Source organism: Gobio gobio (assembly GCF_949357685.1).
Source record: "Gobio gobio genome assembly, chromosome: 24".
In the NCBI taxonomy this organism is placed as follows: Eukaryota; Metazoa; Chordata; class Actinopteri; order Cypriniformes; family Gobionidae; genus Gobio; species Gobio gobio.
The window spans coordinates 39,812,749-39,831,083 of NC_137120.1; the positions used below are offsets into that span (position 1 = coordinate 39,812,749).

Below are 18,335 nucleotides of genomic sequence, written 5' to 3' on the forward strand. Positions count from 1 at the left end.
GTATTACCGTAACTTTAATAAATGTAAATGTGAATACCATCTTTCAGGATGTTTTTTACTGTATTACTGTAACTTTAAGAAATGTGTATGCGAATACCATCTTTCAGGATGTTTTTTTACTGTATTACTGTAACTTTAATAAATGTAAATACGAATACCATCTTTCAGGATGTTTTTTATTGTGTTACTGTAACTTTAAGAAATGTGAATGCGAATACCATCTTTCAGGATGTTTTTTTACTGTATTACTGTAACTTTAAGAAATGTGAATGCGAATACCATCTTTCAGGATGTTTTTTTACTGTATTACTGTAACTTAAAGAAATGTAAATGCGCATATCATCTTTCAGGATGTTTTTTACTGTATTACTGTAACTTTAAGAAATTTAAATGCGAATACCATCTTTCAGGATGTTTTTTACTGTATTACTGTAACTTTGAAATGTGAATGCGAATACCATCTTTCAGGATGTTTTTTTACTGTATTACTGTAACTTAAAGAAATGTAAATGCGCATATCATCTTTCAGGATGTTTTTTACTGTATTACTGTAACTTTAAGAAATGTAAATGCGAATACCATCTTTCAGGATGTTTTTTTACTGTATTACTGTAACTTTAAGAAATGTGAATGCGAATACCATCTTTCAGGATGTTTTTTTACTGTATTACTGTAACTTTAAGAAATGTAAATGCAAATACCATCTTTCAGGATGTTTTTTTACTGTATTACCGTAACTTTAAGAAATGTGAATGCGAATACCATCTTTCAGGATGTTTTTTATTGTGTTACTGTAACTTTAAGAAATGTGAATGCGAATACCATCTTTCAGGATGTTTTTTATTGTGTTACTGTAACTTTAAGAAATGTGAATGCGAATACCATCTTTCTGGATGTTTTTACTGTATTACTGTAACTTTAAGAAATGTGAATGCGAATACCATCTTTCAGGATGTTTTTACTGTATTACTGTAACTTTAAGAAATGTGAATGCGAATACCATCTTTCAGGATGTTTTTTACTGTATTACTGTAACTTTAAGAAATGTGAATGCGAATACCATCTTTCAGGATGTTTTTTTACTGTATTACTGTAACTTTAAGAAATGTAAATGCGAATACCATCTTTCAGGATGTTTTTTATTGTGTTACTGTAACTTTAAGAAATGTGAATGCGAATACCATCTTTCTGGATGTTTTTTACTGTATTACTGTAACTTTAAGAAATGTGAATGCGAATACCATCTTTCAGGATGTTTTTTTACTGTATTACAGTAACTTTAAGAAATGTAAATGCGAATACCATCTTTCAGGATGTTTTTTATTGTGTTACTGTAACTTTAAGAAATGTAAATGCGAATACCATCTTTCAGGATGTTTTTTATTGTGTTACAGTAACTTTAAGAAATGTGAATGCGAATACCATCTTTCAGGATGTTTTTTTACTGTATTACTGTAACTTTAAGAAATGTAAATGCGAATACCATCTTTCAGGATGTTTTTTATTGTGTTACTGTAACTTTAAGAAATGTGAATGCGAATAACATCTTTCTGGATGTTTTTTACTGTATTACTGTAACTTTAAGAAATGTGAATGCGAATACCATCTTTCAGGATGTTTTTTTACTGTATTACAGTAACTTTAAGAAATGTAAATGCGAATACCATCTTTCAGGATGTTTTTTTATTGTGTTACTGTAACTTTAAGAAATGTAAACGAGCTGATTAGCTAATATCACATGCAGACTGTTATCCATAATACGACTCTTCGTGCCAAAAACGTGAAAACTTTCCCTGAAGGACATCGGAAAGGACTGAGAGTTTAAAGAAAGGAGGAAGCGTGTGGGATTGGATGTCCAGAACTGTGTGTGCTCTGTCTCTCTCATCACACGGGCCGTTTGGGATCCAGATGGGCAGAGAAAAGGCTCTACAGGAACGTCTTAACAGCGGAGCGGTGGGGAAATGTTGAAGTCATCAGCGTCGAATTGAAAACACTTTTGCTGGCACGCAAAATCGGAAAACGGGGGGAAAACCAAATCCAGCATATAAACACAACTGGGCTTCACATGTACACAGAGAGTGGAGCTCACCTTCCAGAAGTTGTCCACCTTTCCATAAGCCAGCGACTGGTTCTGCCGCTTGATGTCGTCGATGTGCTTTACATCGCTGGCGTTCAGGTGCTGCTCCACCACGAAGCCCAGGAAACTGTTATCTGGAGTGTGAGCTGCGGGAAAACAGAACAGCCAATCAGAGATCAGTGTGAGTTTCCCTCTTCTGATGAACACTATACTGCCAAAAGCATTGGGACGCCCCTCCAAAGGTCAGGTGTTCAATCCCTTCACGGCCACAGGTGTTTAAATTAAGCACTACTAAATATTCCACGCTCAACTGTTAGTGGTGTTATAACAAAGTGGGAGAAATTGGGAAAAGTGGGGTCAGCGCATGCTGAGGGTCAATCGCTCCAGACCTCCAAACTCCTGTGGCCTTCAGATGAGCTCAAGAACAGTGTGTAGAGCTTCAGGGAATGGGTTTCCATCTCATCCTAGCCTAACATCACCAAGTGCAATGCAAAGCGTGGGATGCAGTGGGGTAAAGTGCGCCACCACTGGACTCTAGAGCAGCGGAGACGTGTTAATTATCGTTTAATCTATCGACTAATTTATTGATTAATCTATCGACTAATTTATCGATTAATCTACCGACTAATTTATCAGTTAAACTATCGACTAATTTATTGATTAATCTATCGACTCATTTATCACCTAATCGATCGCCTGATTTATCACCTAATCTATCGCCTAATTTATCACCTAATCTATCGCCTAATTTATCAGTTAAACTATCGACTAATTTATTGATTAATCTATCGCCTAATTTATCACCTAATCTATCGCCTAATTTATCACCTAATCTATCGCCTAATTTATCACCTAATCTATCGCCTAATTTATCGATTAATCTACCGACTAATTTATCAGTTAAACTAACGACTAATTTATTGATTAATCTACCGACTAATTTATCAGTTAAACTATCGACTAATTTATTGATTAATCTATCGACTCATTTATCACCTAATCTATCGCCTAATTTATCACCTAATCTATCGCCTAATTTATCGATTAATCTACTGACTAATTTATCAGTTAAACTATCGACTAATTTATTGATTAATCTACCGACTAATTTATCACCTAATCTATTGCCTAATTTATCGATTAATCTACAGACTAATTTATCAGTTAAACTATCGACTAATTTATCTATTAGTCTACCGACTAATTTATCGGTTAATCTATCGACTAATTTATCGATTAATCTATCGACTAATTTATCACCTAATCTATCGCCTAATTTATGATTAATCTATCGCCTAATTTACCGATTAATCTACCGACTAATTTATCAGTTAAACTATCGACTACTTTATTGATTAATCTATCGACTCATTTATCACCTAATCTATCGCCTAATTTATCGATTAATCTACCGACTAATTTATCAGTTAATCTATCGACTAATTTATCGGTTAATCTATCGACTCATTTATCACCTAATCTATCGCCTAATTTATCGATTAATCTACCGACTAATTTATCAGTTAATCTATCGACTAATTTATCTATTAGTCTACCGACTAATTTATCGGTTAATCTATCGACTAATTTATCACCTAATCTATCGCCTAATTTATGATTAATCTATCGCCTAATTTACCGATTAATCTACCGACTAATTTATCAGTTAAACTATCGACTAATTTATTGATTAATCTATCGCCTCATTTATCGATGAATCTACAGACTAATTTATCAGTTAATCTACCGACTAATTTATCAGTTAAACTATCGACTAATTTATTGATTAATCTATCGCCTCATTTATCGATGAATCTACAGACTAATTTATCAGTTAATCTATCGACTAATTTATCAATTAATCTGCCGACTAATTTATCAGCTAATCTATCAACAAATGAATCGATTAATCTGCCGACTAATTTATCCGTTAATCTATCGACAAATGTATCGATTAATCTGCTGGCTAATTTATCAGTTAATCTATCGACTAATTTATCAATTAATCTGCCGACTATTTTATCAGTTAATCTATCGACTAATTTATTGATTAATCTACCGACTAATTTATCAGTTAATCTATCGACTAATTTATCGGTTAATCTATCGACTAATTTAGCGGTTAATCTATCGACTAATTTATCGTTTAATCTATCAACAAATGTATCTGTTAATCTATCAACTAATTTATCGGTTAATCTACACGTATGGCCTGCGATAATTAATGCGATATGGCTCAGCTTGTCCGTGAACTACGGCTCTGTGTCGTAAATGCCGCTCCATCTGAAAGCAGGTGATGACGATTTACTACTAATCAAGGAACCTTGATTTACTGACGAGATGCGCTTAACAATGTCATGCGATATATCGCCCAACCCTAACACACACGTACACAAACGCACACACACGTACACAAACACACACACGCGTACACAAACGCACACACACAAACTGTGTTGAGATAACAATAATCAGTTTCTGTTGATTGCACGTCTGTCTAATAAAACACATCAAATATTAAAGCGTCTTCGGTGTTTCCATGGTTTCAACAAAATAATAACGCGGGTATGATGTCATTGACAGGCGACACAAGGACACTGATTTCTCTGGATGTAAACATTCTTGGAAACATTTGGGATAAAATACACAAGTCAGCAAAATATATAACACTGTTCTAGTGGTTTTTGGATATCAATCTAAAAATCTTACATATTGTGCCTTTAAATTCGACATGTACTAATACACTATTAAAATCTAAATATAATTTAATGGATAATTTAACGATTATGAAACACTGAACTGCTGATGTGTGTGACTGTAATCCAGCACATCAGGACTGCAGAGCTGGAGGAAGATCTTCAGATTAATTGTGTACAGGAAAGATCCGTGTGGGTGTCCGACGTTGCCAAGCGAGGAGTTGTTACCATGACAACGGTAGTCCAAGAGGTCGCCAGGGTAACGAGGCTTGGCAGAGAAACACCTGAATGCCATCTGTCCGAAAAATTCAATCCTGAGATTAAGATTTCTCATTTACGCACACACACACACCTCAAACGAGATGCTTAGAGAGAGTGTGTGTGTGTGTGTGTGTGTGTAGATATTGCCTGTGGGAGCAACTGTAGTGTGTTGTCACGGTTACCCGTCAATTTCAATGAGAGTGCAGGATGAAATTCAGAACCCAGGCGACCCATAATGCAATTTTGCACAACACATAAATGGCGCTTAAATGGTATACGGGCATTTTGCTCTCTTCCTCACTGTAGTTACTGTAAATAACGCACACACACATACACACACACATACATACACACACGCACACAAAGGCACATACGTACACACGCACAAGAACGCACACACACACACACACGTACACAAAAGCAAACACATGCACAAACGCACACACATACACAAATGCACAAACACACATGTACACACACGCACTCATAAACAAACACACACACATACACAAACGCACACACGTAGACAAATACACATGTACACACACGCACTCATAAACAAACACACACACACACATACACAAACGCACACACGTACACAAATGCACAAACACACATGTACACACGCACTCATAAACAAACACACACACATACACAAACGCACACACGTACACAAATGCACAAACACACATGTACACACGCACTCATAAACAAACACACACACATACACAAACGCACACACGTACACAAATGCACAAACACACATGTACACACGCACTCATAAACAAACACACACACATACACAAACGCACACACGTACACAAATGCACAAACACACATGTACACACACGCACTCAAACAAACACACACACATACGCACACACATACACAAACACGTACACAAATGCACAAACACACATTTACACACGCACTCATAAACAAACACACACACACATACACAAACGCACACACATACACAAACACGTACACAAATGCACAAACACACATGTACACACACGCACTCATAAACAAACACACACACATACACAAATGCACACACATACACAAAGGCGCACACACGTACACAAAAGCACACAAATGCACAAACGCACACACATACACAAATGCACAAACACACATGTACACATACACACACTCATAAACAAACACACACATATACACAAACGCACACACGTTCACAAATGCACAAACACACATGTACACAAATGCACACACATACACAAATGCACACAAACACACACATATACACAAACACACATGTACACAAATGCACACACATACACAAAAGCACACAAACACACACACATACACTAACACACACACACACACGTAAACAAATGCACAGACAAACGCACACATGAACACAAATGCACACACGTACACAAATGCACACAAACACACATTTACACAAACGCACACACGTACACGAACACACACATGTACACAAACGCACACAAACTCACACACGTACACAAACACACACACGAATGCACACACGTACACACACACGTACACAAAAGCACACATATACACAAACGCACACACACGTACACAAACACACACGTACACAAATGCACACACGTACACAAACATGTACACAAACACACACATGTACACAAACGCACACAAACTCACACACGTACACAAATGCACACACGAATGCGCACACGTACACAAACTCACACACATACACAAACACACACACACACACACACGAATGCACACACGTACACAAAAACACACACACGTACACAAACGCACACACGTACACAAACGCACACACGTACACAAACGCACAAACTCACACACGTACACAAACACACACTTACACAAACACACACATAGACAGACAAACACACACACGGACGCACACAAACGCACACAAACACACACGAACGCACACACGTACACAAAAACACACACGTACACAAACGCACACAAACTCACACGTACACAAACGCACACACGTACACAAACGCACACACGTACACAAACGCACACACGTACACAAACACACACTAACACAAACACACACACGAACGCACACAAACACACACACGAACGCACACGTACACAAACGCACACACGTACACAAACGCACACACGTACACAAACGCACACACGTACACAAACACACACTAACACAAACACACACACGAACGCACACAAACACACACACGAACGCACGCACGTACACAAAAACACACGTACACAAACGCACACAAACTCACACACGTACACAAACGCACACATGTACACAAACGCACACAAACTCACACACGTACACAAACACACACACACACACATGAACACACACATGAACACACACACGTACACAAACACACACACGTACACAAACACACACACGAACGCACACATGTACACGAACGCACACATGTACACAAACACACACACGAACGCACACACGTACACAAACACACACACACTGACACAAACACACACATGTACACAAACTCACACACACGTACACAAACACACACATGTACACAAACGCACACATGTACACAAACGCACACAAACGGACACAAACTCACACACGTACACACACACGGACGCACACCCGTACACAAACACACACATGAACGCACACAAGTACACAAACACACACATGAACGCACACACGTACACAAACACACACATGAACGCACACACTCTAATGTCACCTGTCGACAGCAATCACAGGTATCGGCGTGAACAATAACTGAACGATCTGTTTGTAATGGTTTGCTTCAGTGAAGTCAAGATCTTGTTTTGAACAAAACAATAAAAAGAGGAATGTTTGTGATTTAATTGTGAAAGACGTTACACAAACACACACCCTCTGTCCTTCAGAAGAGCGTTTCAAACCATGACGCAGCAGCAACAACACACAGAAACGCTGAAGAGACATATTACAGTGTTTACAGCGCCATTGATGTTGTCAGTAATTCCCAGGAATGCAGGGTGTGTGTGTGTGTGTGTGTGTGTGAGAGAGTTTATTAAGTCTAGTAGTGGAAGTATAGGGGAGGGGAAAAACAGAACCTCAGCATATTCCACACACACACACACACACACACACACACACACACACACACACACACACACACACACACACACACACACACACACACACACACACACACACACACACACACACACACACACACACACACAGTATCCACCATCTCATCCTGATGAGTTTAAACACTGATGTGTGTGTGTGTGTGTGTGTGTGTGTGTGTGTGTGTGTGTGTGTGTGTGTGTGTGTGTGTGTGTGTGTGTGTGTGTGTGTGTGGATGAGTTTCTGAAGGGCAAAGCTTCGTTCTTAGATCACAAATACAGGACACAATGATGAAGTGTGTTGACCGTTTCTCAAGTGGTCTTGACCAGATACTTTTTTTGGTTACTGATTATCTCAAAATGGATGAATATGCTTAATTCGTTATATATACACCAATCAGGCATAACATTATGACCACCTTCCTAATATTGTGTTGGTCCCCCTTTTGCTGACCCGTCGAGGCATGGACCCCCTGAAGGTGTGCATCTGGCACCAAGATGTTAGCAGCAGATCCTTTAAGTCCTGTAAGTTGCGAGGTGAGGCCACTTGTTTGTTCAGCACATCCCGCAGATGCTCGATTGGATTGAGATCCGGGGAATTTGGACTCAAACTCGTTGTTGTGCTCCTCAAACTCATTCCTGAAGCATTTGTGCTTTGTGGCGGCGCATTATCTGCTGAAAGAGCCACAGGCACAGGGTCCTTACGTTTGCCCATTTTTCCTGCTTCTAACACATCAACTCTAAGGACGAAATGTTCACTTGCTGCCTAATATATCACACCCACTAACAGGAGATCATCAGTGTTATTCACCTGTCAGTGGTCATAATGTTATGCCTGATCAGTGTATATGCATGTATGTATGTATGTGTGTGTGTGTGTGTGTGTATATATATAAATAAAATAAATGTAGTAACATTTGTATAATATAGTCACATATTAAAAAAATTATTTAAATGTATAAATAATAAACACACACATCTGTTATAATTTTTCCATATGGCATAAGGCATCTCTCACTGCAATTAATAATTCAACAGCATAAACAGATGATTGTGAAATTCGACAGCGACAGAAGCTGCTTATTAGGCGAAAGCTAAAGGAGAAGCACATCACGTTGGGAGACGCAACACAGACTTTAATTATTCATATTTATATTCATATTTTCAGGGGGTTTGCTTTAGTTATGAAAGGCCTCTGGAAACAGGCCAGCAGGAAAGAAAACGCAACGTTTCTCAGTTTGCAAACGAGAGGAAGTTGGTTAGTTTAGAGTGTGAGTGTTGTTTCACAAGCAAATGATTTTAGCGGAAGTGTGTGTGTGTGTGTGTGTGTGAAATGGGAACTTTCCGTCACAACACCGGCCACAATGACGTCATCTCATCTCGAGCAAACGCTGAAAACTGAAACGGGACGAATGGGGAATGAATGATTCCCTCATCTGATATGTGTGGGAAGTGTTCAGAACAATAGCACCTGCAGGACACGTTATTCTGCTCACACACACACACCACACATGACTGACAGGGTTAAGAGTGGAGGACACACACACACACACACACACACACGCGTTTGACTGACAGGAGCGTCAGGTTTAGTGTCACTCTGCTGTCAGTGCTCATGTTCTCACTGGAGTTTAGATCCTGTGGACTCAATTACACACACCTGTCAACGGCCATCTTCTCCAAATCAACCTCCAGGAGATCACACACACACACACACACACACACACACAACATTTGATAGTGTCGAGAACATGAACAAAAACTATGTTTTGCAATGTAACAGTTTTCATGACAATTTATGCATATTGCCCCACAAATCATCATTACCGTAATCAAAAAAAAAGATTATATTTATTATATTATATTATATTACTTATATTATTACATTTATTATATTATATTAAATGTATGATATTTATTATATTTTATTTTATTATATTATATTTATTTTATTATATTATATTTATTATATTATATTATATGCATTATATTATATTGTCTTTATTATATTAATTATATTATATTTATTATATTATATTTTATTATATTATATTATTTATATTTTATTATATTATATTTATTATATTATATGCATTATATTATATTATATTATATTTATTATATTATATGCATTATATTATATTATATTAAATGTATGATATTTATTATATTTTATTTTATTATATTTATTTTATTATATTATATTTATTATATTATATGCATTATCTTATATTGTCTTTATTATATTAATTATATTATATTTATTATATTATATTTTATTATATTATATGCATTATATTATACTATATTTATTATATTACATTATCTTTATTATATTAATTATATTATATTTATTATATTATATTATATTTTATTATATTATATTTTTTATATTTTATTATATTATATTTATTATATTAAATTATATGTATTATATTATATTTATTATATTATATTATCTTTATTATATTTATTATATTAATTATATTATATTATATTTATTATATTATATTAAATGCATTATATTATATTATCTTTATTATATTTATTATATTAATTATATTATATTATATGTATTTTATTATATGATATTAATTATATTGTATTATATTATATTATCTTTATTATATTAATTATATTATATTATATTGTATCATATTATATTAATTATATTATATTTATTATATACATTATATTATAATAATATAATTCATATAATATAATATAATTCATATAATATAATATATTTTATTATATTTATTATATATGTATTATATTATATTATATGTATTATATCATATTTATTATATTATTACAGTATATTATATTATATTTATTATATTATATTATCTTTATTATATGAATTATATTATATTATATTATATGTATTATATTATATTAATTATATTATCTTTATTATATGAATTATATTATATTATATTGTATCATATTATATTAATTATATTATATTTATTATATGAATTATATTATATTATAATATAATATAATTCATATAATATAATACATTTTATTATATTTATTATATATGTATTATATTATATTATATTTATTTTATTATTACAGTATATTATATTATATTAATTATATTATTTTAAATTATATTTTGGTTTGAAAAATGTTGTGGTTTAAAAAACTGTCTGAAACTATGAAATACTATAACACAATGTTTATTTTATTTTAATAATATGATGTTTTATTTAGATTTTTTTTTAAATTAAAACAAACTAAAATGTAAAAAAATACTATAAAACTCATCTTTTTTTGTGATGTAGTAATATTAATTTGACTTTCCTGATAAGTTTGTTAATATTCACCCCCTCATCCGAAATCATCAGCTTCGTCACTACACTGCACACACACGCACGCACGCACGCACGCACGCACGCACGCACGCACGCACGCACGCACGCACGCACGCACGCACGCACGCACGCACGCACGCACGCACGCACGCACGCACGCACGCACGCACGCACGCACGCACGCACGCACGCACGCACGCACGCACGCACGCACGCACGCACGCACGCACGCACGCACGCACGCACACACGCACACACACACACACACACACACACACACACACACACACACACACACACACACACACACACACACACACCCCTCTGTGAAACAGGCTTAATCTGAAATAAGAGCAGTTCTGCTTGGAAAGCTGCGAGTGTTATGAGAATGTCAAAGTCTGTTGGTAAACAAAAGAGGCATTCAGAGCCTGAGCCGATGGAGACGCCACCCAAACCCCAGAACCCTGACACACACACACACACACACACACACACACACACACACACACACACACACACACACACACACACACACTCAAAGCCTCTCTCATGCACACTTACGAAACATGGTGTTGAACTGCTGGGGGTTCAGGTTCCACTTGCCCCATGGAGTCTTGTGACCTTTGGACTGGGCGTAGTGGGCGTGGTTAAACTCCGGCTCGGTCCCGAAGGAGTCCAGGACCCTCAGCATGCACCTGAAACACACACACACACACACACACACACACACACACACACACACACACACACACACACACACACACACACACACACACACACACACACACACACACACACACACACACACACTGAGGACTGGACACACAGCTGACTTATACTTCACACATATATTTATTCAATAAATCTAATAATTCATTTTTATATACATTTACTCAAAGGTCAAATACAGGGTGATGAGAATATGGTAAAAATGTGCTTAAATGTAAAAATACATTTCTATATATTTGTTTTCAATATTTATTTTTAAGAAAAAAAGCTCAATACAAGAATCTAGCAAAATTGTGCTAAATTGTCATTGAAAAAAAAGTCAAAATAAAATAATAATAGTAATAATGACACTAATAATAATCAGCATCTTGGCACTTTTCCATGACAAAAAAACTTAATTTTTGATGGAAAAAGGAAATGTGTCTATTTATTTTTTTAATGAATTAAATGAATTAAAACAATAAATGTAATAATGACTTAAGTTTTAATTTTGAGTATTTTTGTATTAAAAAAATTACAAACCAAACATACATATATCCATATATTATTATCATCATTATTATTATGATGTGTGTGTATAAGTATGTATATTATTATTAATAATAATAATTATTATTATTATTATTTAATAATAAATAATGATTTAGGCTTTTTTTCTTTTTTTCGATTTCAAAACACGGCATCATGAGGCTTCGAAGCGTTATGAATCAGTGAGTCGATTCATGATTCTGATCGCGTTTGGCGATTCAAACCGCTGAATCGACTCACTGATTCATAACGCTTCGAAAGCTTCATGAGGCCGTGTTTTGAAATCGTCATCACTATATAAGTCGTTATTTAGGGTTTTATTGCGCACAAAAACGATTCTCGCCGCTTCATAAAGTTATTGTAGAGTCGCTGTAGTGAGATGGACTTTGTAACGACGTCTTTAGTGTCTTTTAAGGGTCTTGAGAGTGTAAAGTTGAGCCAATGGAGGCCTTTCAGAGCATCAGATTTACACTAAAATATCTTCATTTGTGTCTGAAGATGAACGGAGGTCTGACGGGTGTCCAACCACATGAGGCTCAGTCATTAATGACAGAATTTTCATTTTTGGGTGAACTAACCCTTTAACACATGTGATGTGGACTTACTGGTAATGGACCCAGGACGGGCCCAGGGTCTTCTTGAACTGGGCCAGGCCGACGATGTCTATGTAGATGAGCTCCACGATCTTGTCCCCCTTGGTGGGGCAGCTGGACTTGTTGCCCATGACCTTCTTCATGATCCTGAGGAGAGACAGAGCGGATTAAAGAGCTGAGCTGATGCTGGAGCACACACACACACACACACACACACACACACACACTCACTCCTTCAGCTCGGCGAGGGAGGCGGAGATGCGGATGTCGTGTCCCAGCAGGTATAGGGCGGTGATGAGGTCACTCCACTGGACCAGTTCTCCCAGTGGGCCGCCGCTGAACGCATTCTCCGCGATCTTAAAGCCGGACTCTTTCGTCAGGAGACCCAAGTGCACCAGGATCTGACAACAACAACAACAACAACAGATATCTGCATTAGGGTTTATTCAAATGTAAAAAAAAAAATTATAAAAAAGTTTCACATTTCATTTTAATATTTAAAAACAATAATAATAATAATAATAATAATAATACTATTAAGCAACAGTAAATATAATGATCTATCTGTCTATCTGTCTATCTATCTATCTATCTATCTATCTATCTATCTATCTATCTATCTGTCTGTCTGTCTGTCTGTCTGTCTGTCTATCTATCTGACTGTCTGTCTGTCTGTCTGTCTGTCTATCTATCTATATATATATATATATATATATAAAATAAAATAACTCTAAAATTAAAAATTAATTAAATGATATGGTGATTAATTAATCATCGATATATCCATTTTTATTTAAATAATAATAATAATATTACATTTGACTAATAATTTTTTTTATAATAATTTAATAATATATATATATATATATATATATATATATATATATATATATAATACTAATAATACATATTTTTTATTAATTTAATAATATTTACTAATAAAAAAATGACATATATATAAAAAAATTAAGTAGTCATCGATATATACATTTTTATTAGAAAATATAAATTCTTTATTAGAAAGAAATATAGTAATAATACATTTTACTAATAAATGTTTTTTTTATAATTTAATAATAATATTTACTAATATTAACTAATACAAAAAAATACATAAAATAAAATTAAATAATCATCAATATATCAATTTTATTAGAAAATATAAATTCTTTATTAGTTAGAAATATTATAATAGTATTAAATTTTACTACTAATAAATAATTGTAGAATCATTTAATAATATTTACTAATATTGACTAATACAAAAATATATATATAAAATTAAGTAATCATCGATATATCAATTTTTATTAGAAAATATTAATTCTTTATTAGAAAGAAATATGATAATACATTTTACTCATAATAAATAACTTTGTTATAATTTACTAATAATATTTACTAATACTATATATATATATATACAATTAAATTAAATAATCATCAATATATATATTTTTATTAGAAAATATCAATTCTTTATTAGAAAGTAAATCAATTCATTATATTAAATAATAGTTTTTTATATTATTTTACTGGATTATTTTCTTTGATAATAAAATCATACTAAATTAACATTGAAAGTCCGTTTAACCTTTAAAAAGCTTTAATGTTTTTATTTTTAAAATGTAAATTTTAATAAAACAATTTAAATAAACCTTCAATTATTGCATCAATAAATACAATAAATATAATATTGAGGGTCTCTTGAAATAGACATTACATAAATATAATGTACTATAATATAATATAAATATATATAAATAAACAATATTCTAATAAAGAGAAAATAGTCCCTGTAAACTGTAATTAAATATGCTGATTAATTATATTAATTCACACATTGTTTTCTTAAAAATATGAATCAATAATGCAAATAAAAGATAATTGCATTGTATTTCTAAAACGTGTTTTTACAGTCTTAAATATGAGATATGCTTATTGTGAAGAAGTAAATGGAATTGTGGGTAATAAAACAAACAAACCTCTGTTATGTCAGTATCTGCAGTCTTCTATGTTTTATTCATAGCATTTGATTGAGTATTAATATCAAGAGACTCGTACCACACGCAGTCACATGTGGATGAGCATCACTGGAGGATTATGGGTAACAGTGACATGCTTTAGGGTAGTTTGAGGTTTGACACGAGCGATCTCTGGAGAGTGTGTGTGGTTTTGGGTCCCGCCAGAGTCAAAGACGCTCTCTGGAGAGAGTGTGTGTGTGTGTGTGTGTGTGTGTGTGTGTGTGTGTGTGTGTGTGTGTGTGTGTGTGGGGAAGCTAGGGATGCAACAATACAGTTAGTCCACGGTTCAATATATACCTCGTTTTTTAACCACGGGTTTCGGTTGGGTTCTGATGGCTTGTCACATCAGTTTTTGTTATTCTATTCTTAGGCGACAGGAACAGCAAGAGCTTAAGGAGAAAAAAGACTTTATTGCAATACTCTTACTTTATTTTACTTAAAAGAATTGAAAAACCTTACTTAAACTTAAAACTTTACTTAAAAAACCCTTGTACACATTCCTAGTGTATTGGATAATATAAAATAAATATATATAAAGATTTACACTGGCAGCTCAGAGCTGTACAGCAGCATTTAAGTATCATCAGTATCAGTCTCACTGATTAAAGCTACTGTATTAGTTCTTCAGTCAAGAGCAGTGAGTGATTTTCTCTTTGTCTTTTGTTGTTGTATTAACATTAAAGGGATAGTTCACTCAAAAATGAAAATTCTGTCATCGAGAAATGAATACAGGTTTGGAACAACATTAGAGTGAGTAAATAATGAGATAATTTTAGAGGTGAACTGTCCCTTTAAGGACGGCGTGTTCACTATAGGCTGCGCCGCTGTCAATTAAAGACCTGCACGCATCTAATATACACACACGCGCGATTTTACTTTCACTTTAGACATAACTGACTGTGTTTATGTTAACCGTGTGTGTATTTGACAGTATTAGCGCAGTAAGACGACTACTGAGTCCAGTAATCGCGTGTTTGACAGGCGTTTAGTGCGCGCGCTCGGAAAAGCGCATGTTAAACCGCGCACACGAATGAGCCGGCAAGGCTTTAAAACGCATGCAAATAATGAACTTTGGTGATCGTGAATAACTGTAGTGATGTGAATGTATGTCGTGTTGTTCAGTATTGGGATGGAGGCAAATGATAGAATGTTTAGAAATATAATTAATTCAATGCAAAACCGAGAAAACCGCAATTCACAAGCGCGTATTGAACCGTGAATGCCGTACCGAACGGTTCAATATTATATTGAGAATTGAGGCATCCCTAGTGGAAACACAGGCACATTATTAAAGGCGGCAGATGTCCTACACACACCTTCTTGCGCTTGCGGTGGGCCAGGTTCTGTTTGGTGGCGAGGGAGCGGGCGGCGCTGACCCACGGCTCCTCCATCCGCTTGATCCGCAGCATCATCCAGCGAAACTCCTCACGCCGCGACATCACGCGATACAGCTCCTCGAAACTCGTGCGGATCTCAGTCTGAGCAACACACACACACACACACACACACACACACAACGTGAGGCTTTGTCTCTCTCTCACAGCAGCACCACACACATTCTAAAAGAACACCTTTTTACATTTTTTTATTTAATGTAATTTTATGCATTTGATGCATTTATGGACAATTTGTCATATTCAGGATTGAATTTTAATGCCACTCCACCTACAATATTTTTTTAAATAATTTATTTATTATTTAAAGTGTTATTATATTCTAGAGACTATTTTATCCCTCTAGTAATTTAATTTGAATGTCAATACACCTCAAATTAAACATTTTTTAAACGTTTTAATTTTTTATTAAGTTATTATTTTTTTACATTTAATGTATTGATATTTAACATTTATTTTTTACATTTTTTGGATGCATTTATGGATATTTTGTCATATTCTGGATTGAATTGTAATGTAACTACACCTAAAATAAAATATTTTTTAAAAGGTTTAATTGTTTTATAATGTTTTTTTTGTTTTTTTTTTGGAAACATTTATTGAAGTATTATTATATTCTAGAGACTATTTTATCCCCAAACTCTAGTAATTTAATTTTAATGCCACTACACCTAAAACAAAACATTTAATTTTTTTATGTATTTTATTTTTATATTTTGGATGCATTTATTGAAGTGTTATTATATTCTAGAGACTATTTTATCCCCCTAGTAATTTAATTTGAATGTCAATACACCTCAAATAAAAAATAAAGTAAAAGTAATTTTTTTTTATTAATGTATTATTTTTTTACATTTAATTTATTGTTATTAAAAATTTATTTTGTACATTTTTTGGATGCATTTATTGAAGTATTATTATATTCTAGAGACTATTTTACCCCCAAACTCAAGTAATTAAATTGTATTGCCACTACACCTAAAATAAAACATTTTTAAAAGGTTACATTTTTTTATGTATTTAATTTTTTTCATTTCACATTTTTTGGATGCATTTATGGAAGTATTATTATATTCTAGAGACTATTTTATCCCCCTAGTAATTTAATTTGAATGTCAACACATCAAATTAAAAAAAAATTCAAGTTTACATTTTTTATTCATGTATTATTATTATTTTTTTCATTTAATTTATTGTTATTTAACATTTATTTTTACATTTTTTGGATGCATTTATGGACATTTTGTCATATTCTGGATTGAATTTGAATGCAACTACACCTAAAATATATATATTTTAAAGGATTAATTTTTTTATAATTTTTTTTAATTTAATTTCACATCTTTTGGATGCATTTATGGAAGTATTATTATTATATTCTAGAGACTATTTTATCCCCTTAGTAATTTAATTTGAATGTCAATACACCTAAAAAAAAAAAAAAAAAAAAGTTAAATTTTTTTATTAATGTATAACATTTTTTACATTTAATTTATTGTCATTAAAAATAGATTTTTTTTTAATTTTTTTGGATGCATTTATTGAAGTATTATTATATTCTAGAGACTATTTTATTCCCAAACTCTAGTAATTTAATTATAAATATATTGTAATGTTTTTATAATTTTT

General features: G+C 33.5%; 1 protein-coding gene across 1 annotated transcript in view; it reads right to left on the minus strand.

The window, feature by feature from the left end:
- The window catches only part of mgat5 (alpha-1,6-mannosylglycoprotein 6-beta-N-acetylglucosaminyltransferase), a 143,683-nt gene that overhangs the window by 39,923 nt on the left and 85,425 nt on the right, over window positions 1–18,335 (minus strand). Inside the window, exons 7-11 of the mRNA XM_079808219.1 lie at window positions 16,629–16,790; window positions 13,520–13,689; window positions 13,301–13,435; window positions 12,000–12,133; window positions 2,090–2,223 (exon numbers count right to left, since the gene is read on the minus strand). Coding sequence (XP_079664345.1) covers window positions 2,090–2,223; window positions 12,000–12,133; window positions 13,301–13,435; window positions 13,520–13,689; window positions 16,629–16,790 — 735 coding nt within the window. The remainder of the gene's footprint in view (window positions 1–2,089; window positions 2,224–11,999; window positions 12,134–13,300; window positions 13,436–13,519; window positions 13,690–16,628; window positions 16,791–18,335) is intronic.